This window comes from Buteo buteo, chromosome 15, assembly GCF_964188355.1.
Source record: "Buteo buteo chromosome 15, bButBut1.hap1.1, whole genome shotgun sequence".
NCBI classification, from domain to species: domain Eukaryota; kingdom Metazoa; phylum Chordata; class Aves; order Accipitriformes; family Accipitridae; genus Buteo; species Buteo buteo.
Genome location: NC_134185.1, coordinates 6,514,466 through 6,536,620, shown reverse-complemented (window position 1 = coordinate 6,536,620; position 22,155 = coordinate 6,514,466). Strand labels below are relative to the sequence as shown.

The 22,155-nt window shown below is 37.4% G+C and overlaps 1 protein-coding gene across 5 annotated transcripts in view; it reads left to right on the top strand.

Annotated features, from left to right (window-relative positions):
* COL12A1 (collagen type XII alpha 1 chain) overlaps window positions 1-22,155 on the top strand; it is a 106,080-nt gene that overhangs the window by 63,126 nt on the left and 20,799 nt on the right. For all 5 annotated transcript variants that reach the window (XM_075046458.1, XM_075046457.1, XM_075046461.1 and 2 more), the window contains 17 exons: window positions 990-1,119; window positions 1,313-1,432; window positions 2,071-2,217; window positions 3,032-3,148; window positions 3,580-3,726; window positions 4,191-4,265; window positions 4,824-4,963; window positions 6,962-7,085; window positions 7,282-7,425; window positions 9,680-9,844; window positions 11,803-11,841; window positions 11,935-12,073; window positions 14,234-14,376; window positions 14,728-14,837; window positions 20,018-20,167; window positions 21,333-21,410; window positions 22,045-22,131. In XM_075046458.1, the coding sequence (XP_074902559.1) occupies window positions 990-1,119; window positions 1,313-1,432; window positions 2,071-2,217; window positions 3,032-3,148; window positions 3,580-3,726; window positions 4,191-4,265; window positions 4,824-4,963; window positions 6,962-7,085; window positions 7,282-7,425; window positions 9,680-9,844; window positions 11,803-11,841; window positions 11,935-12,073; window positions 14,234-14,376; window positions 14,728-14,837; window positions 20,018-20,167; window positions 21,333-21,410; window positions 22,045-22,131 (2,055 nt within the window). The remainder of the gene's footprint in view (window positions 1-989; window positions 1,120-1,312; window positions 1,433-2,070; window positions 2,218-3,031; window positions 3,149-3,579; window positions 3,727-4,190; window positions 4,266-4,823; window positions 4,964-6,961; window positions 7,086-7,281; window positions 7,426-9,679; window positions 9,845-11,802; window positions 11,842-11,934; window positions 12,074-14,233; window positions 14,377-14,727; window positions 14,838-20,017; window positions 20,168-21,332; window positions 21,411-22,044; window positions 22,132-22,155) is intronic.

Below are 22,155 nucleotides of genomic sequence, written 5' to 3'. Positions count from 1 at the left end.
TTACTTTTTGGATTATACCTACCTTTTCATTAGAAGGGAGCGATAGTGTATGGCTGCACCAGGAAGTTGAGGAGATTGAGGGATGCATAAACAGGCACGTTTTTACATATCAAAATATTTAGAGCTTCCTTGAGGTTGTTCAGCCTGGAGAAGAGAAGACTCTGGGGAGACCTTATAGCAGTTCTCCAGTACCTAAAGGGGGGCTACTAGAAAGCCAGGGAGGGACTTTTTACAAGGGCATGTAGTGATAGGACAAGGGGTAATGGCTTTAAACTGAAAGAGGGTAGATTCAGATTAGATGTAAGGAAGAAATTCTTTACTGTGAGGGTGGTGAGGCACTGGAACAGGTTGCCCAGAGAAGCTGTGGCTGCCCCATCCCTGGAAGTGTTCAAGGCCAGGTTGGATGGGGCTTGGAGCAACCTGGTCTAGTGGAAGGTGTCCCTGCCCATGGCAGGGGGGTTGGGACTGGATGCTCTTTAAGGTCCCTTCCAACCCAAACCATTCTGTGGTTCTATCCTTCTCAGACTAACTGTTATTTCTCTCAAGAAAATTATATCCTAAGGTGAGGAAAATGAAAAGGTAGAAATGAAGCTGATGAGTAGCATGAATGACTTCTGTCCCCATTTTAGGAGCTTTTTCCTCTCTTTTTCTGTCTCCAAACACATCACCATGACTTTTTCTATTCTATGAGGGAACATTACTGAAATCTTGGTGAGGAACTGCAGCATCTCAGTTTGATCTGAGGGTAGGGACTGAAGAGTCAATTTGATGTATCGTTTTGTGCTGACCACAGTGTTTTATAATTTAAAATAACAAAGACTAATAATTGTTTATAGGCTATAACCCTTAAGATATCCTGAATAACTTTATCTACAGTGGACATAAAAAAAAGTGCATCAAGTGTCAAAACAAATTTTAATTCTAGTTATTGTCATTATTGATCAGTTACAGGACTGTGAGTTTGTTTACCTGTTTCTTTTGTGTTCTAGACAACAGTTCCTGGGATAAGAAATAATGTGATATTACAACCACTGCAATCGGATACACCATATAAAATTACTGTTGTGGCTGTGTACGAAGATGGAGATGGTGGACAACTGACTGGAAATGGCAGAACCGGTAATTAGTTTTAATATTGTATATTCTTTTTTAAATTTAAGACACATCTTTCTTGAGCACTCCAACTTTGTTAAGTTTTCATTATGTTAATTATGCCTTTGATGTGATTATTACCTGACAGAGTTACAGTGTAAGTTTCTAGAGGTTGAAAAAAAGTCACTAGTCTAATTAGAGTGTTTTTCTTTCTTTTTAGTTGGCCTGCTTCCTCCTCAGAATATGTATATAACTGATGAATGGTATACGCGATTCAGAGTTTCCTGGGATCCTTCACCATCCCCTGTTCTTGGCTATAAAATTGTATACAAACCTGTGGGTAAGAAAGCCCGTTCATTCTGAGTATACCACTTTCAGAATAGTGGGTGGCTAATGGGAGATCACAATAGAAATCATAAGTATCATGAAATGTTTGTGTTAAAGGATTTATTTCCTTTGTTTACTGATTTTGATGGAAGCTTAAGTCTTATTAACAGTATTTTATAAGAAGCACAAACTATCAAACACAGTGTTTCATACATTCAATTTCAGAGAAAGAATTGTATAGTTAAAATTTAATACAGTGACTAGATAAAGTCCTGGACAAGACTTGATTTTCCTCTCTTTAATACCTCTTGTCCTTCTGAGGCTATGAACTGGTGTATGTGAGATGAGTACTGGACAGGTATTTAGGTACTAATGTCCTTCAGAACCTTTGTTTTATGTGACAGTGAAACAATATACATACCATTCTATAAGTTAAACACAACCATTGCACAGTAGCTTGTGAAGCTATGTGTATGTTCTGTTTGCAACAGTCTAATATGCTAAAATTTAAGAAATCAGTATGTTTTGTTTTATAAAAAACGAGATTGACACTTAATGACATGTAAAAGACAGCGGATAGTTTTGTAGCTCACCTAATCATGAATCTTTCTCTCTTTTTCTGTATTTACTTAATACTTCTTTCAATTCAAGGTTCAAATGAGCCCATGGAGGTTTTTGTGGGAGAAGTGACTTCCTACACCTTGCATAATCTGTCTCCCAGTACTACTTATGATGTGAATGTTTATGCCCAGTATGATTCTGGAATGAGCATACCTTTGACAGATCAAGGCACTACATGTAAGTCAAAATAATTTTGTAGTAGTCATGCTAGATACATATGCTGATCTGAGATAACATTGATTAAGAAAGGATTTTTAAGGCTGGTTGTTAGAAAGTCTGAAAATCCTCTCATGGAGAATACTTATCATCTGTCCATGGTATAGATCTTAACAACACTAAGCTTGGCAACAGTAATGGAAATATAGTTTTAAGTAATGTTTTAATGATATAAAATTTTCTAGTGTGCTTCCTAAAATTTTATTCAGCTATAGTTGGAGTCAATCTTTAACTGTCTCCAGGGTACTACAGAATCTAACCATGCTAAACAGGTCTAGGTTTTTGCTACTCTGCTTTTATCTCACAGGGATGTCCAGAGACTGAAACTTCAGCTTTTCAGAAGGAGATGATTTTGTTGATGGCCTCAGCTAAGAAACTTCTAAAAATTTCTTCAGTTAAGATGAATCAAGCATCATGAGTTTTGTTGACTCAGTACATTCCTTCCATACTGCCATATATATGAGTCAGATTCCGATTTTTGGAAGTTTCTTATTTTATAAAGAACACAACTTATTTCATGTGAAAACTCATAAAATGGGCTGTTACCCAATACGGGAAGGGTGTCAGACTTTGGGCCTTTGTAAATAGCTAGGCTAGGATCTCTAGGGTGTAACAGAAAATGAAGATATTTGACTGGAACTGTTCTTTCCTTCTGTGAGTATTTAAAAAAAAACAAGTTCTGGACCAGCACTGCTAATATAATTTTTGTTTTGATGTTCTTCACCCATTACATACTGTTTTCCAGAGAACAGTTTATCTCTTTCTCTATTCACAGTATATTTGAATGTCACTGACCTAACAAGTTACAAAGTGGGTTGGGATACTTTCTGTATCAGATGGTCACCTCATCGGTCAGCAACTTCCTACAGACTGAAGCTAAACCCAGCTGATGGTAAGTGCATTTTATTTTTTGCATTTTCTGGAAACATAATTGTCTTATTTCAGTGACAACAACACTTATTTGGATTGCTGGCAAGCACCCACCAGAAGCCACAATACATCTGGTTGAGCTTTAAAGCTCTGGACATAACCTGTTTTTCTACAGTGGTGAAAAAGCTGCAAAGAGGCAGTGCTGCCTATTGTCAAGTTAACTTTCATTACTGGGACCTGCTAGTTACCTGGGTTTCACATGTACACTGCAATGTTACTCTCCAGTATGCTTCAGGGTGTATAATAACCACATAATCTTGGTCTAGAAAGACTGCTGTCCCACCTGCTCCAACCTCCTCTCAAGAGGTGTCTCATTTTTACGCTTATTTGTACACATATTAAAAGGGAAATAGTGGGTTCTGACTTTCTTTCCATTGGGCTTTTTTTGGACAGGTTCCAGAGGACAGGAAATCACAGTACGTGGATCAGAAACGAGCCATTGTTTTACTGGCCTCTCACCAGACACAGAATACAATGCTACCGTCTTTGTTCAGACCCCTAACCTTGAGGGACCCCCAGTCTCTATGAGGGAGCGTACAGGTAGGTAATAGACACTGTGAACCTTAAGTTTTAGCTATAGAACTTGTCTTACTTCAGCTGTAGAACCTGTCTTGCTCCTAAATGGCTTTCAATACCTCTTTTAAGTGGTCTTCTTTCCTCTTTCTCTCAGTGTAATGTCAGCTGGAGTTTATGAGGGAAATTCTTATGCTCTTCTTCAAGTATTTCCTAGCACTTGGATGAAAAACAGGTGCATTATCAGAGTGCAGTGTTACTCAGCTCATGTAAAAGTGTTTCCTGTAATGAAATCATGTACCTTTGTTTTAACAATAGCTATAATCTCATTACTGTTGTAACAAAAGAATTTTCTTCCTGCAAATTATACATTATTCAGGTTAGTGAGAAAAGATTAGAATCTTTCTGTGTGGTAATATGATACATAATCTAAAGTTTTTCCTTGATTGAAATAATTTATATGTAGTAAAAAAATTTTTATTTCATTTCAGTCCTCAAACCTACAGAGGCACCAACTCCACCACCTACACCTCCTCCACCTCCTACGATCCCTCCAGCTCGGGATGGTATGTTTATTTGTAGAATTATTCAGTATTTTTATGTAGTTGCTGCACTGCTTCAGACTTTAATTCTATTTTTCATAAACTTAAGTAGATTTAAAACTAGCACAGCATTTTAGGGAAATAAGTTTGAGATCGGTTTCCTAATGCCATCCTTTTGCTCTTGAGCTGTACTAGACTTCAACATTTCGTGGTTTAGAACAGGAAGGTGCATACATTTTGGGAAAAAAATCATGATATTCTATAGCTCTGTAGCAAGTCTGTGAGTCTGTCTGCCCTCAGCAGACAATTTAAGTTTCATGGCAGCTGCTCAGAAAAAAAAAAAAGTAATTTAAAACATCTACATTCGATTCTTGAGCTTTTCCTCATTTCTTCAACTTTTCTTTGAAAATTTTTAATAAATGTTTTTGTGTTGAGCATTAGCCATCTGCCAGGTTGACTGTGTGGTAATAGAAGTTTGCTGGATATTTGTCATTCTTGAATTTTCAAATTTTGAAGCAATGCTCTTTATTTCACAGTGATATGACTGATGTGTTTTAAGTGTTCCTTTTCTTGGTTTTTCAGTATGCAGAGGTGCCAAAGCAGACATAGTATTCTTGACTGATGCTTCCTGGAGTATTGGTGATGATAACTTCAACAAAGTAGTGAAATTTGTTTTTAACACAGTAGGAGCTTTTGACTTGATTAATCCTGCTGGAATCCAGGTAGGTTTGTTGTTTCCATTGGGTACATTTTGGAGGGAAACTGAAGATGAAGCTGAATTACTAAAGTTAGATCTGATTTTTCCTTTCTTTCAGAATGCTGTATTTTTTTTGTATTAGACTGTTGTACAACACATGTGTATGTGTATGTGTGCGCATGTATAATTATTTATGAAATATGTTGGTCATTTTGTAAATACAAAGGGAATCCAGTCTATCCTGAGAGGTTACTATTCTGAAAGACAAAAGTTGTAGTGTGTGGGAATCCTCCAGGCAGAGAAACTGGGGTGATGTACGGTCAATGTATGGTTAATTTTATAGTTTTGTTTCTTTGTATAGGGCACCAACAACTGGCACACAGCCTAGTTGTTATATGCTAGGTTTTGTCTGTGTCATATCAGAAATCTGTTTTGGGGACAGTCTTGACTGTTGAGTGAACCTTAAGTTCACTTTTTAATTTCTCAATATAAGAAACGAGTCTTGTACATGTAGAGTCCAAGTGGCTTGCCATCAGCCTGGTCTTGCTGAGCTGCCTAGAATCCCACTGCAGTAAGTAGGCAGAATCCCTTTGAGAGAGGCACTTGCAGAAGTCTCTTCATCCCATCCTAAAGAGAGATGTGTCCACTCCACAGTGGGCATAGTGAAAGTATGGAAAGGTGAAAAGTTAGTCCTCTTTATGAATTAATGCCTCTTTAAAGGGTAAACAGTAATAGCTAATGAGGAATAGACTTTCAGGATTTCTGGGCTGATCATAGTTATGTCAAAGACATTTCCTTCCTTCCAGTAAGACAGCTTCTTACTGTAAGCCTTGCACCATTACTGGTTTTCATTTGCTTATGGGAAGCTGGATGAGGTCACTGCCTAGGTTCCCGTAACCATTTGTCTTTCACTAGATGAAGAGATGTGAGAGAGTTTCTTACAAGGTATTTCTGGAGCATTGCAATGACCTGCAGGTGCAATGCATTTTCCTTGGTTAGAAGGCTGAAGGTCTGTTTTTTTTGTGGGAGATTGTGGGAGTGATTTTTCCCCAGTAACTATAAAAACTATTTGCGTTACTCATGAACTGCCTTTCATCTTCTAGGCATATTTTTGGGTCTTTGATTCCCTATCTTTAACTCTTTAGACGTTTTTAAGGAAAAGATACCCCTCATACTTTACTTTGTCTCAGACATTGTTTATCCTTCTTAGCTCTAATCTGTACTGGGTAGTTTTCCTTTCCATTTGTTTGTTTGTTTTATAATATTTTTTTTTCCTGTGAACATATATGGGTCCCCAACCTAGAGCTAGAGAAGGCCCAATATAGGTGACGGAGACATGTAAATGCTAATGTTTAGTAAAATATTACCTCTTGAGATAGTTGCAACAATCTCAGGTTTTGAATTGGATATTAATCACTTAAAAGGGAATTTACTTCAATAAATGTGAATATATACATACAGAGAGATGTCTATTCAGCATCAAATTAGTATACTATAATATTGGAATTTTTCAGAACATTAAAAGGAGCAAAATAAAATATGTATTTATAATATTTAAAGATGATTTCAGAATAAACATTCAGTGATTGTATTCCAGTATTTAAGGCAAAAGAGTACACAATTTTGTATATCTCCAACTTTATTGACGTTCTATTGCCAAATTATTCTTGTATTTCCTGAAAAAAACTGGAAGAGGTTTTGTAGATACTGTACATCTGCTCAGAAGCAGAGAATAAGAACTATATATACTGCATCATAGTAATAGCAATAAGTTAATAATACTTATTTAAGGTTACATGACATTTCATACACAAAGAGAAAGAAAGAAAAAAGTGTTGCATGCACATTGCTGTGATGATATCTGTGTCTGTAAATATGCATGTGTGTGCATAATCATACATATATTAAAAAGATTTTTCAACTATTTAATGCTTACTAATATACCACAATACAGATTTCAGTGGTGAGAACTGATCTGAATATGGAGGTATGAGACTGAACACTGTGATATATTGCATTTCAGGTTTCGTTTGTGCAGTACAGTGATGAGGCAAAATCTGAATTTAAACTGAATACGTTTGATGACAAGGCCCAGGCCCTGGGAGCTCTTCAAAATATTCAGTACAGAGGAGGAAACACAAGGACAGGTAATTCTGAGCAGTAATTACATTTCTTTAGGATACAATTTTCAGAAACTACCTCATTATCCTAATATTGCATGGCTGAAGAATTAGGTTTTTATGTTCTTCTACTTCAGCTGTGTGGCTGTTGCCCTTTCAAAGTAAGGGGTTTCTTCTCTTGTGGATAATAGGGCTGACTCCTTGTTCATTGTGCACTTTGCAGGCAAAGCCCTAACATTTATCAAAGAAAAGGTTTTGACTTGGGAGAGTGGCATGAGGCGAGGTGTTCCCAAGGTACTTGTTGTTGTCACAGACGGTCGGTCTCAGGATGAGGTGAGGAAAGCAGCAACAGTCATACAGCACTCTGGTAAGCAATTCGCAGTACCTGGCTCTTTCATTCCCTTATGTGTTAAGCAATGCAATTATAAGTGATGCTTCAATTATCTGGGAATCCTTTCATCATTTATGGACTCAGAAACATATTCTGAATATTTGGGAAAAACCAAAACTATGTAAAGAGTTTAGGCTGTCTGGGCCAGACTTACTTTTTTTTTCTCTAGCTTTCTCTCTGGGGAAGGTTGTGGCTTCCCAAGGCTTTCAAGTAATTCCTCATGCATATCGTTTCATAGACATGACTTTTGGTTACCTCTTTACTTCCTTGATGTGTGGACCCCAGGGACCATTGTGAAGTGTACTCCAGTCTAGTGCTTTTGATGTAATGGGCCTGGCTTTTTGAGCTTTATGATTTACCTGATATAAACCAGTGGATCTCCAGTTAAAGTAGTTGCTTTTGGTGGAACTGAGTCTGAACTGACTCCTTCATTGCCTTTTGAGTGAAGAAGCATTGCACTTCCTCTTCAGATTTGCTGAATGTGGCTTATGTGAGCCTAATAATCTATTCCTGTCCCTGCACCCAGCAGTTTTGCATTTCAGTGCATGAACCACCTGGAGTCCTGTTCCCAGAGTAAGGAGATGTTGTACTTCCTTACGGAAATCATTGGCATGTAAACCACAAGTTGTCGTCTCTGCCTCTGTGATCTGAAGGCATCAGCTCTGTCTAGATGGTTTCTAAAGATGTTTGGCTACCCTATTCATAAAAATCTCTACAGTCTCCCTGAATAATCTGCTTCAGTGCTTAACTACCCTAATAGTTGGAAAGCTTTGCCTCACATTTCACCTAAGTGTTTCTTCAGGCTAATTAAACTATTGTCTTCTTTTCATTTACCTAGTTAACCAGGAAAGCTCTTGATCACTGTCCACTGTAACGGGCCTTCATATTTGAAGTTTGTTGTCATTTCCTCTTTCTGTCTTCTCTTTTCTAGACTAAACAAACCCATTTCCTTCAACCTCCTGTTTATCATGTTTTCCAAACCTCTTACCGTTTTTCATCTCCTCTCTACTTGCTTTGGTTTCTTTGCATCTTAAATGTTGTACTCAAAGCTGGACAGAGTATTTCAGCCAAAGCTTCACCAGAATTGGCTACGGAGGAATAATTATCTTCTTTCTGAAAAATTAAAAATGTAAATAAAAATAGCTTTATCATTTGCAATAAATTTGAATTCTGCTTTCAGCCTCCAACCAGCATTTCCAATGTCTGTGCAGTTTCTTGTCAATGAAGTTTTGTGGGAGATTTTTTTCTATATAGTGCTGAATTGTGTGGTGACTTTTTTTCTTCCTTGTTTTCTGGTATGGCAAAGAGAGGTCCAATTGTCACATGGAGTCTTAGGTGGGAGAAGGGAAAGGAAGAAATGAGTCAGAGACAGAATTCTGTAAAGGCTAGAAGTTAGCAGGAAACAAAACCTTGATACAGAAGACAAGGAGATGCTAATTAAGGATTTGAAGAGGAAAATCACCCTGACAAAGAAGGAGATTATGCCATTACACATGGTGATATGATCAAATTCAAGGGGCTGGGTTCTTCTTGTTTGACTTAAGCCATCTAACAACTAAATGTCTAGTCTAAGGTCATCATGTATGGTCCTTTTATGGCTAATGAAGAAAGCAACAGATAGGCATCTACAGATGACAGCTTCTTCTGTCTTGAAGTTGTTAGCATCTTAGGGAGGTGCGATGAACTGCGTTCTTAATCTGCCCATGTCTGTCAGTTGATTATAGAGGAACACTAGACAACTAGCTTAGACTTGTTGCTAACTTGCAAAGTAAAAATTAGTGAGATGAATACCATGTTAAGAAAGTGAAAGAGAAACTAAGAAGCATGAAGTGCAGGAGAGGGCAACAGGTAAAGAACTGGATAACTAATAGTCTGCACAGAGATTTTGGACACAGAACAGATTTAAGATACTGCAGAGTTGAGAGGATTGTACATTTTGTATGAAAGAGTGAGGGGACTATGTAGCCAAGGCTGTGTGAGATTGGATAATGTCCAACAAAAATCAATGAAGGGAGCAGTAGAAAGTTTTGAAAGACGCAAAAATCAGTTTAATCCCTCCAGAGCTTCGATAGGTTGAAAGGATATCCAGAATGTATGCTTATAATGAAGGCCAAATAAAAGACCAGGTAGAGCCTGAGAAATCAATGGTAGAGATGGTTTGTGAAATACTGACCTGAAAAATGGTAATGTATGTTTACTACATTTCAAGTAAAAAGTGTTATTTTTGCAGGCTTCAGTGTCTTTGTGGTTGGTGTGGCTGATGTAGATTACAATGAGCTGGCCAAGATTGCCAGCAAGCCCAGTGAGCGTCATGTATTTATTGTTGATGACTTTGATGCCTTTGAAAAGATTCAAGATAACCTCGTCACCTTTGTGTGTGAGACAGCTACCTCAAGTGAGTAGAAGACATTTTGTTTTTCCTTTTCCTAAATCAATACATTTGCTTGTATATTGTTACAGCTGTGTGGTGGGTTGATGCTGGCTGGATGCCAGGTGCCTAGCAAAGATGTTCTGTTACTCCCCTCCTCAGCTGGACAGGAGAGAAAAAATATAACAAAAAGCTTGTGGGTCGAGATAAGGACAGGGAGACATCAGTCACCAATTACTGTCATGGGCAAAACAGACTTGACTTGCGAAAAAAAAAAAATTAATTTATTAACAGTCATATCAGAGTAGGATAATGAGAAATAAAACCAAATTTTAAAACACCTTTCCCCCACCCCTCCCTTCTTCCCAGGCTGAACTTCACTCCTGATTTTCTCTACCTCCTTCCCCCCAGTGGTGCAGGGGGACAGGGAATTGGGGTTGGGGTTAGTTCATCACACGTTGTCTCTGCTACTCCTTCCTCCGCAGGGGGAGGACTCCTCACTCTTCCCTGCTCCAGCATGGGGTCCCTCCCACGGGAGACAGTCCTCCATCCATCGTGAGTCCTTCCCATGGGCTGCAGTTCTTCATGAACTGCTCCAGGGTGGGTCCCTTCCCTGGGCTGCAGTCCTTCAGGCACAGACTGCTCCAGCGTGGGTCCCTCATGGGGGCACAAGTCCTGCCAGAAAACCTGCTCCAGCTTGGGCTTCCCCATGGAATCACGGCCATCTTCAGGCATCCCCTTGCTCCAGCGTGGGGTCCTCTCTCCCAAGGCTGCAGGTGGAGATCTGCTCCCCCGTGGACCTCCCTGGGCTGCAGGGGGACAGCCTCCCTCACTGCGGTCTTCCCCAAGGGCTGCAGGGGAATCTCTGCTCCGGCGCCTGGAGCACCTCCTCCCCCTCCTTCTTCACTGACCTGGGGGTCTGCAGGGTTGTTGCTCTCACATCTTCTCACTCCTCTCTCTGGCTGCAGTTTCTGTGTGCAGCAACTTTTTTCCCCCTTCTTAAATCTGTTTTCCCAGAGGCACTACCACCGTCGCTGATGGGCTGGTCCTTGGCGAGTGGCAGGTCCGTCTTGGGGCTGGCTGGCATTGGCTCTGTCGGACATGGGGGAAGCTGCTAGCAGCTTCTCATAGAAACCTCCCTTGTAGCCCCCACGCTATCAAAACCTTGCCATGCAAACCCAATACAAGTTGCCATCCCATTTAAGGTACATCAAAAGAAATGTATATATATAAAAGCTAGGTTTCATAATAACTGGACATAGTCTAAGGGAGCAAGTTACTTTTTTAAAGTTTTAAGGTAGGTATTATTTTTTGTGTAATCTTGTCTCACATTTCAAAAGTACTGGTATAACAAAAAGAGAGTAACAGTGAGAACTACTGCTCTTTAAGAAGTAGAATGATGCCTAATGTGAACTGGAGGACACAACAGGTCTCTTATTTACTACTGGTCTAGGGGTGCTAAAGAGGTGCAGCTGATGCTGTTTCAAAATTATCTAAATAAAGTTGAGTTGTTTACTCAAGTGAAATCCTTCTACGGCAAAAATGAGAAATTCTCAGGCCTGTCATGTGCAACTGTGTACTCCCTAACTGCCTCATCCGCTGGCTCCTGAGGAGCCATATAAATCTGCAGTTTTTCCTTGTGAATCTGACAGCTATTAGGCAGCCTGACTCATGCCTTAAATATTCATGGAAAGACTGTGTCATTGTGCTCCTTTCTTAATATGAATTAGACTCTTTAAAATATTTGGGGGGTTCATTTGTTATTCCATACAATTTGTCACAGTAGAAATACCCTACTAAAAGTAACAAGTAAAGATTTTAACAGTACATCTACCGCAGAACACGGTATTACAAATGTAAAAAAAGTTGGCCGACAATTAATAACAGCACAGATGTTTTGGTAATAAAACTTTCTGAAGTATATATATGTTTATTTCCTGTTAGGTTTTATAGTTTTGAATAATATGTTGTTGCATTTCTTTTAGCTTGTCCTCTTATTTACTTGGAGGGATACACTTCACCTGGTAAGTAACTGTCTAATATTTCGGCATAGCTTCATTTGTGTCTTTTACAGCTCTACAGTGTTTTTATTTTTTATTTTCTCTCTGGGTTTAAAGGTTTCAAGATGCTGGAATCATATAATCTAACAGAGAAGCATTTTGCTTCTGTACAAGGCGTATCACTGGAATCAGGCTCTTTCCCAAGCTATGTAGCATATAGACTCCACAAAAATGCCTTTGTCAGCCAGCCAATAAGGTAAGTAAACCTGAAAGACTCCAATTTATGGAAAGCAGGTGAGGAAGGATTAACAGAGTTTATAGATGGTAGCATTAGTATCTTGTGGAAGATGCATTTATTTGATCTTCTTTGTACTGAACTCCAAGAAATATACTCCAGAGAACATCTATCATTGTTCTCATTAAATGCTAATCTATTTCTTCTGTTGCAATCTGTTCACTATTAATCCAGTTGCTTATTGTTCTTTTTTGAGATTTTGCTTCTTAAACATTTGAGTTACATATAATCCACAGTTTGTCCTTAGGCAGTTGAACAGCAGCCTCCTTAGTACAATGAGCTCCATGTTGCCAGAGAGAAATGGTTTCAATATGGAGGGATAAGTACCACTTTTTGCAGAGGCATCATTCATATTGCAGTAGGCATCACATTGACACCATTGACTTAGGGCAGTTTCTCCTCTGCTTGAGTTGCCGTATTTGGCAAATGGAATGGAGTTTTCAAGGGCCTGTGGTCTTAGAGCTTGGTTATGGAGGGGTAATATATGGTCATTATTGCCAACATTTTTTCGCAACCCCCAAAAAGACTTAGTTAGTGGTTAGTTTTACTAAAAGGGAAACAGTAGCGCTCTCTTTTTCTCTTTACATTTGTTCCTCTCCCATCTATTTAAGTAAGTTTCAAAAAAAGTTGTTCTGAGTCAGAGGAGATGCCTAAAGATAACCTATTATTCTTAATAAATTTAAGGAAATTTAATCTTTTCATACAAGCCTTTGAAATCTTCTGCAATCCTGCTGGATTGGGTAAAGATCAGATCACAGGCATAGGAGCTGACGTATATGAAGAAATAATTTCTTTCTGCCAGCTTTCTCAGCTCACAACTTTCAAAGTGGAGGACTTGAGGACTTTCTGAGTTCATTGATGTGTCATTACAGCTATGGTGGGGATAGGTCTCTGACAGCCTGGATTTTTATGATCTAAGGAAGTACAGATAATCCCAGTTTTGCAACTCTCTTACATTAAGATAAACCTTGCATTTAGCAGGATAAGATGATAAAAAGAGAACGAAAAGACAGACTTCCTATTATTTATTTCTTTTTTTTTTTTTTTTCAAATGTTGTGATACATAGTCCGTTGTCTGCTGTAAGAAGTGGAGTAGACTTGCCGGAGTATTCTGGGCACTTAGTTTCATGAGAAGCCAGAAAAGAAAACTCACTTTAGACTGAATCAGCAAAGCAATAAAAGCATCCTAATCCTAGTGGCATAGTTGTTTGCGTATCTGAAATAACTTAGTATCCAAGTTAAAATTGTGTTGCTATATCTACTTTAATATTTTCATTCTTGCACTGTACTGTATGGTGTTGACTTAATGATATGGCTATTATTGCAGTGTCCATAATTGTATGGGTATATAAGCTTTACCTAAAACACAGAGCAGCTCCTCTCTCCATTTTAATGTTTCTATATCTATGTTCATGAGGCCAAATCCCCTTCTCAGTTCCATTATAATGATTGAGGAGAAGCAGAATCTACCTCCTTTCTTACAGTTTTCTTCCTGCATGCCCTCCCTTCCCCTTCAGAAAATACTGGAGGCCATTTAATGCATGTTTTTGTTTACTTTTGGCTTTCTGCTTTTTAATGTCTAACAGTCTGAACATCAGAAATCTAAACATCAGCCACTGATGAATGAGGTGGAGCCCAAATACATTACCAAATCCAGAGAATACATCAGAAATCTCCTTCACTGTATCTGTGCCTGAAGGGCAGCAATAGTTAAATGCTGTTTTCTGCTGCCTGTCTAAAACAGGCCAGATGAGAAAAAAATGAAGCTGCGGTCCTTTTTTCTGTACTTATCATCAAGGAATTTTAAATATGTGTAGTTTATACAGAATCTTGCCACAAGAATACATCTCCAAGAGTTCTTGGTCATATTCTAGCTTCCTCCATAACCATGGTGCCTGGACCAACTGAAGACAGGCTGTGAGTTCATCTTAACAACTCACGTAGTGTTTTTTATTACAAAGTTCTTTTCTGTTTGAGAGAGTAGTTAAAATGCTCAGTCCATTAAACACTGTGGTTTCCCTGTTACTCTCATGTCTTTTCTTTGAAAAAGAGAAAATGATGAAGATCTTATTTTCCTCATGTGTTTCCATGTGAAAAAATGTCTTCATATTGTCTTAACAGGGAGATTCACCCAGAGGGATTGCCACAGGCATACACTATCATTCTGTTATTCCGTCTTCTGCCTGAATCCCCCAATGAGCCCTTTGCAATCTGGCAGATTACAGACAGAGACTACAAACCACAAGTTGGAGTTGTGCTTGATCGTAAGGATGATTATGCTTATTGCATAAAGAGTTTATATGTTACATTACTTTGCATGCATTCTTCCCAAATATTTCCAAACCCAAAGCATTCCTACATGGTAAATGATTATATATTTTTAGTTTTAATTGTTTTTTTCAACTAAGAATAATTCATCTAAGCTACGTTTCAACTTTGGTATTACCTCTAAACCCAAAAGAAAATACATCTATGTAGTTACGGGTCAGTAAGACCATCTATAACCTGTGTTTACCCAATTGAGTGGTATACTACATTTTATCTGTAAGTGTATCTTAGGATGGTGGTTTCAGTAGTACATATGAAATGAAATGTATTATTTTCATTTATTGCAGCTGCCAGCAAAGTACTGTCATTCTTTAACAAGGATACAAGGGGAGAGGTTCAGACTGTAACTTTTGATAATGATGAAGTAAAGAAAATCTTTTATGGAAGCTTCCATAAGGTAAAGGATTGAAATTATGAATGTTGCTTTCTGAAGTGCTGTTCTTTGAAACAAAAGGCAAGCAAGCAGAAGTCACTGTCAGTTATATCCAGTCTTTATATTGGTACTGTAAGTTGACATAGAAAATTAGATCAAATAAAACAAGATCTCTGAAGTTATAGCTCTTCTTTGAACCAATGCAAGAGATTTTTCAATAATTTGTTGAGATTATTTAAATGGAGGGATGTATCTGAACAAGACATCATAGCTTGATTCCTGGAACATGAAAGAGGGGAATAAAAGATAAATGGGAAAAAAAAAAAAGGAAAAGAAGTTGTGGTGCGAAAAGACTGGGGGGGAATGTAATGATTTGAAATCATTCAGAGAAGAGGAAGGTATAGCCACGGAAAGCAAGTAGCTATTGATAAAGGCAGGGAACCAATTCTGGGCGGTGAATAGCATATTGAATAAGATTGATATATTTAACAAACATAATACATGTATATGTATATATTTTGTATGTATGAATGTGTATTGGCATATTTTTGGCTTAAATTCACAGATTCTAAAATATTCCAAAGTAATGTTAGCTGAGGAAGCAAAAATAATAATAGAGAGCCCATAAAAGATTGTATAATCTACTTGTGATTTAGAATGAAACTCAATGTTTTTTGAACTGACAAAATGGTTAGTGAAATCTTTACATGTTACTGCATCTGCCTTCAATTGAGATAGTTTTGTGCTTGCTTTTCTAATTTTGTGCATTGAATTATGGCAACTTGATCCTGCCATGTTTCCTTACCTCTAGTCATCAGGAAGTGTTTGACTCAGGCTACATATATACCTAAAACACAATTTAAAAAATATTTTCTTGCTGTGTTAAGTATATACATTTAGGGCAAGAAAGTGAGTTGCAATTGCAACATTTTTGTGAGCTGAAATGCACATTCTCATGTTTTCATCTATCTCCTTTCTGTTTAGTTTAGTTTTCTTCTGATGACTAAATATGGCTGGAGTATAACATTTGTTTTCTTTATGATACCCTCTCCTGCCTGACTAGTCACTACCAGTATTCCTTTGAGGATACTGATAAGAGGTTGCGTCTGTCAACTTGCTGATACTGGAGGCCACATTGTCAACCTAGCTCTGCTAGGCTGAAAGCAGGGAAAGATAGCTGGTGCCAGCATTATAATGTTTTGTGACTTCATCTGTTTAAAACTCAGAGGACTGCAAAAATCACACAGCACTATAAAAGCTATTGGTTTCCTCAGAATTTGACACAGGATAATTTCCCAAACTGCTTCTATGTTATATCCAATTATTCTTGTTTTATAATTTATTTAATGGCTAATTATTTTTGCATATATGAAGAAAAGTTTGTCATTGACTTTGTTACTCATACTTATGAATAGGCTTGGATCACGCCTGCAGTAGGCAACCTCTATTTTATCCTTGGCATTTGGCTTTTTGCCTTTTTTTTTTTTTTGATAGCTTAGTAGGACAACTGAATTTTAAGGGAATGTATTAATCTACTGGAGTCAGAAAAACTGTCAGTAAAGGCTAGGGTAGATATTGTTTTGGTGTAAAAGTTGAGTCATCACCAAGAAGTACTGTTAAAACACAGAACAGCATGTAGCATGCCTCATTTTAGATATCAGTGTGAGAGTTGAGAGTTCCCTTCTTCAGCTCAGTGGTGTGAAGCTCTCTACATGCTGTACTGCCAGCAGTCTGTTTTAAGCATCTGCTGCTAATTTCATTGACGTTCAGAGTCATATTTTTCCTTGTAGTTCCTCTAAATGCGATAGAGCTGAGCAGAATTATCTGACAGCACTTACAGCGAAGCTCTGCTCATTTATCAGAGCAAATGGGGAACAACCCGCAACCCCAGCAATACTAGCAGTTATGTATAACAAGTGTTGTGAAAAACAATTACATGGGAAATAAAAATCCAGAATTTTGTATGATTTCAATAGTTAAATGCACTTATACATATTAACAGTAAACAATCCTAAGATGCCAAACGATGTACAGAAGTAACAGCCATTTGCAAATTATCTTAAAGCTCTGGGACTATGAATTCTTGCTTATGAGATTATTTCTTAAGCAAAAATGTACCAGTTATTTAGTTCAGTGCGTCATTCCCCTTCTTTTTTCCCAGAAAGGAATCAAGAGTTCAGATTTTGATAGTATTTAAAGTAACTAGAATAGCTTTGATTTAAAGAGCTGTATTTGGGATTTTTTACCATGTAACTGAGCTGACTCTCCTGGATTCTCTCCAAGATGATTACTGAGATTGCTATATGAGTCAGGTTGTTAATGACAGCATCATGGGATTCCCCAGCTCATGTGCTGGGAAAGCCTTATGTATCAGCCATGTTGATAAGCTCCTAATAGAGGATAGCAGTAGTTTCAGCTGGATGAAGGAAGGAAAGTAAGATTAACACATTTCAAAAGGTACTTTTGCAATTTCTCCTACCATCCAGTTTCAAAGAAATGACAAATTTTTAGAGTGCAAGAAGATGTTTTCCAAAATATCAAACATTTTTGTGGTTTTCATTCGATGACTTACTGGCTCACTCAGTGAAGCACAGTTAACTACACCTAACTGTGCAGGGAAATTTACTTTGGCATACTTGAACACTTTGCGTAGCATAGCTATGGTGAAAGCTGTTGAATCTGGCAAGTCCCATAGGAAAAATCCTGACTGCCTGAGACAGTCATTAAATTTATAACTGAGTGTTTTGGAGAGCGAGACGACTTCTACTTTCTTATTCTTACCATGCTAGACTTCCTTTTAGATTGCAGTTTTGCAGTAGTTAGCCACAGGAAATTTGATAATGAGTGTATGTCTTTCTGCTGATGTACATATTAGATAATAGTTTGCTTAGCTTACTGATGTGGTTCATTTAGCAGTAGATCAGAACACCATCAGGCTTTATTTTAGAAGGGCTCCGGAGAGAAAGAATGAAGTATGTTTTCTTTCTTAAAACCTTAGTGCCTTCTGGCACTGGAAATGGTCAGAAGTGATGCTTTATGTTGGTGTGTTAGAAATTGAAGAGAATGTTTCTGTTAACATTGTTAACATTTGTTGAAAACAAAACGTAGCAGGATTGAATACAGACATGTTCTATTTACTGTAAACACTAGACACCTACTTTTATTAGATTTATGCCTGGACCATGAGATCCAGGCTGGAATTTGGAGCTGGTGTTAAATCAGCAGTTAGCTGACTGAGTCAATGACTTGCGGGAGCTCTGCCTATTTTTGATTCCTGGGATTGCTTCTTCTTTGGATGTCTAGGCGATGCTCAGCAGTCCTTGCTGTCTGAACATTTTCAAATTGATGATCTCCCGCAGCATTCTGATGTAGATTCACCTCTCCTAAGTTTTGTGTGCAAATGAAAATGCCGTAATACACGTTTGCTATGCAGATGTCATTTACTTTATTTAAATAGTGACAAATACTTAACATTCCAGTGGAAGGACTTGCATATTAGATACCTTTCAGAATCAGTAAATTACATCTGAGAGGAGTTTAAACTGTTTGATGGATTAGTTAACCTTTAAAATTTAGTCACATAAGCAAGTGGCTGAGTATATGATGTATAAATGATAATGAATTAAAAGTTTTGGCATGGTGCTTACTTTATTTTGTGGAAAGTTTGGTATGTAATACCAAACTATACTTTGGATACACTCAGTTATCTTTCTATTTTTTTATTTGGTCAATGAACAATCCTCAGAATGCTAATTAAAAAAACCACAGCACTGAGAATTAAACTGTGATGCCAACTGAATTTCAGGTGACAAAATATGAGGGCAGTTTCAAAAGTCTTAATTCCAATTATATAAAGTATAAGCACATGATGTTTAAAGAGTTTTAGATAAGCTATGCTGATGCCTTGGAGACAACTCCACATGGGAAAATATTTAATATGGAAAAAAAGGACAAATTCTCAGGAGATTGTTCAGGCACTTGTTGACTCAGGATGTTTAAGGGAATCTCAGTTTCAACTTTATGCCATTTTTTTAAACAGTCATCAAATAGCAATATGTTTCTGAAGTATTATGTGCTGTGATAACAGAAGCTTTAAAACATAAATACATACTTCAAGGATTCCTTACTGCTGATCTTACTGTGTTGATATTTTAACAACTACATAGATATTACAATGTTGTATATAAAATATATGCTGTATGTAAGGTGTATAAAGCCACTGAAACCTTTCTGTTGCCTTAAGATGTTCTTCCATCAACTGCATATTAGATTTACTAAAATGTCAGACCCTTGTTTCTTTCTTGGGGACTCCTGAATATCTTCTGTTTTCATAGAAATGTAGGAAATTCACTTGCATAACATTCTCCATACGTACTATAAATTTTTTGAATGGTAACCTTTGCCTCAATTTTGTTTGTTCTTCCGTTTAAGATTTACTGTATTTTCCCCAAACGCTTCATTCTCTTCTCCTGGTAAACATACTCTCCGTTTGTTGCAGTCATTCTTTTCTCCCTCTGAAGTTTCCCCTATTTCCAATAATTAATCTCTTCCTCTTCTTCCCCTTTTCCCCTTACTTTAGCATATATTTTTGTAGCCAAATTTCTCTCATGGAAATTTCTCTCTTGCATCTTCCATTAGTTTGTCTTTTTCTGGGCAGGCTTCTCTGCTCGCTTCCTGTATCTCAATGCAACTAATGCCTCTGGTTGAGTCATCTGTGGAAACTGAACCCTGGATCTTTTGGATCTGAAACAATCTACTCTCTGAACTACAGACAGAGTCTATTAGCCAGTGGGCAGTCCCAGACTCATAAACCTCTTGTGTGGTCCCAGCCATCAGAAGAAGACAAGAAGAGTTTATATTCACTTCCTCTCAAAAATTCTTTTTATTTTTTACTTTTATGCCATCTTAAGGTAATTTTCAGGCAAGCTTTTTTAAATAGATCATTGTAGTTCAACTGTTAACATTAAATAGTACTTCTTAGCTGTGCTTGTGTATTCATCTTACTGATTTTCAACACATTTTAAAGAGGTTACTAATGTCATAGACTTTCCTTGAGTTTGAATTTTTCCACCAGTTGAAAGTAAAGCAGGATTACTAGGAAGAAAATTTAAAACAGTATTACCTAAACAGTGAAATACTGTGAAAGTATTAAAGTAAATATGCCTATGTGCCTTTTCTAAATACTACGTTAAACTTTTTTTCAGGTCCATATTGTTGTAACTTCATCAAATGTTAAGATTTACATTGACTGCAGTGAGATACTGGAAAAACCAATTAAGGAGGCTGGGAACATCACAACTGATGGCTATGAAATACTTGGGAAACTTCTGAAAGGTGACCGGAGATCAGCAACAGTAAGCAATAAGCATTAATCCATTTATTAATGCAAACCTTTGATATTTTCTGAGGAAAGAGATTAGATATCAAGGATTGCTAAGAAATCAGTAGTGCACCCAAAGCTTTCAAGTGTCTGTACTGCAAGACCCAATATACTTAACTGAGAAGTTTGGTCTTGATAGCTTCTCATTCTAGCAGAACTGCAAGAACAAAAATCTAATAACTGAAAGTTGCAGTCAGGTAAATTCAAACAAGAGTGGAAAACTTTTTCTTTTAATATGGAGAGCAGTTAGTCATTGGAACCATTACTGTGGATTCTCTATCACTGGAAATCTGTAAATGAAGATTGTTTTGTTTTCCTGAAAGACATTCTCTAATGAACAGGTTTTAATTCTGGCAAGTTCTATGATCTGTCATGTACTGTGTTATCAGAGTAATCCCCACTGGCCTTATGATCTATAAACCTATAATGAAAAGTGGCTGCGGCTGTGAAGGGCACATCAATTATCTTGATGGATTAACTATACTTATTATGTAATCTATGCTATTACCTGAGCTTCGTACTAGAAGATTTAAGTCTGCAATCTGACCCATGTGTGCAAATCCTAACACCTGAAGATGATGCTTGGTGCTCACCACCAAGTGTTTGGTTGTATGTATCAAAGTACAGGAGCATAGCTCTTGGGGTGAAAATAAGAGAGGAAACTGCTTTTACCATACAGTCTACCTAAGGTCCCCACTTCAGCCTTTCTGCAGAGTTTTTCCCCACTAATGTCGCTGGAATTTCCATTCATAAAGCTGAATTAATATATGACCCAAAGACTGCAGTCCTTAGAGCTGGTCCAAAAGCTTTTCAGCCAGATTTCACGTTGAAGTGCACAGGCACTCAGCTGATGTAGAAGTTCATTGGTATTGTTCATTAAGTGTTGGAAAATATTTCTTGAGTCACTTTATTTGGTTACCTTTTGCCTCAGAACAAGAGCAAGCATCAGTGCTTGAAGTTCTTGTAGCCTTATGTAGGCTTGGTTTTAAATTTTTTATTATTTTAAAATCATTTTTCTGTCAGTGTCAAAGAAGTGAAAGTCTGAATGATGTTAACTACATTGGAAGTAAATTGTTTGAGGAGTCTTTTTTAATGATAATGCCACTAGACTATTTCAAGAGTCCTCCTTTCTTTTACAGTTAGAAATCCAGAATTTTGACATCGTATGCAGTCCAGTTTGGACTAGCAGAGACAGATGCTGTGATCTTCCTTCTATGGTAAGTATAAATGAACCAGAAGCTATTCAGAAATTCATTATTAATAGCAAATTTAATAATATCAGTATTAGCCTGGTATTCTACTTCATACTGACAACACATCTAAATTGCAGTTGTCAGAAAAGCCAGTGAACAACACTGCATTTCCAAGTTTTGTGTCTGAGGGAGAAAGATTGTAATGTGCTAGAACTGAGTCCCTTAGGAATGGTGGAAAAAATGTCAGTTATATTTTGGTTTTCAGTGATATTTAAGATCCTAAGTATTATGAATGGAATAGCTATATTATTTTTTTATTTAATCTGTTCTAGATTAGCATTCAAAAAGTAACTAGTTTATTCTTTGTCAGTGCAAGCTGATTGTGTAATGGATATAAATATCAAAACAACAGAATTTGCATATGAATATGATTTTGCCTGTGCCTCTGTTGTTAGTGTCTTGTATAGCTTGCAGAGAAAATTTGCTAAAAATATGAAAGGTCCTCTAGAAACATTTGCAAACCACTGTTTAGCTGTGAGTTTTACTTGTACTTTAAAACAGGAAAATAGAGAATCTTGCTGTTATTGTTTTAGAAAAATATGCTGCCACCAAATACTTTTCTTTAAAAGGACAGTAATAGTTGTGATTGAATTTTCAGAGAGATGAAGCAAAATGCCCAGCTCTTCCAAATGCTTGTACCTGTACTCAAGACAGCGTGGGACCTCCAGGACCCCCTGGACCAGCTGTAAGGAGCTATTTGCAATAGACA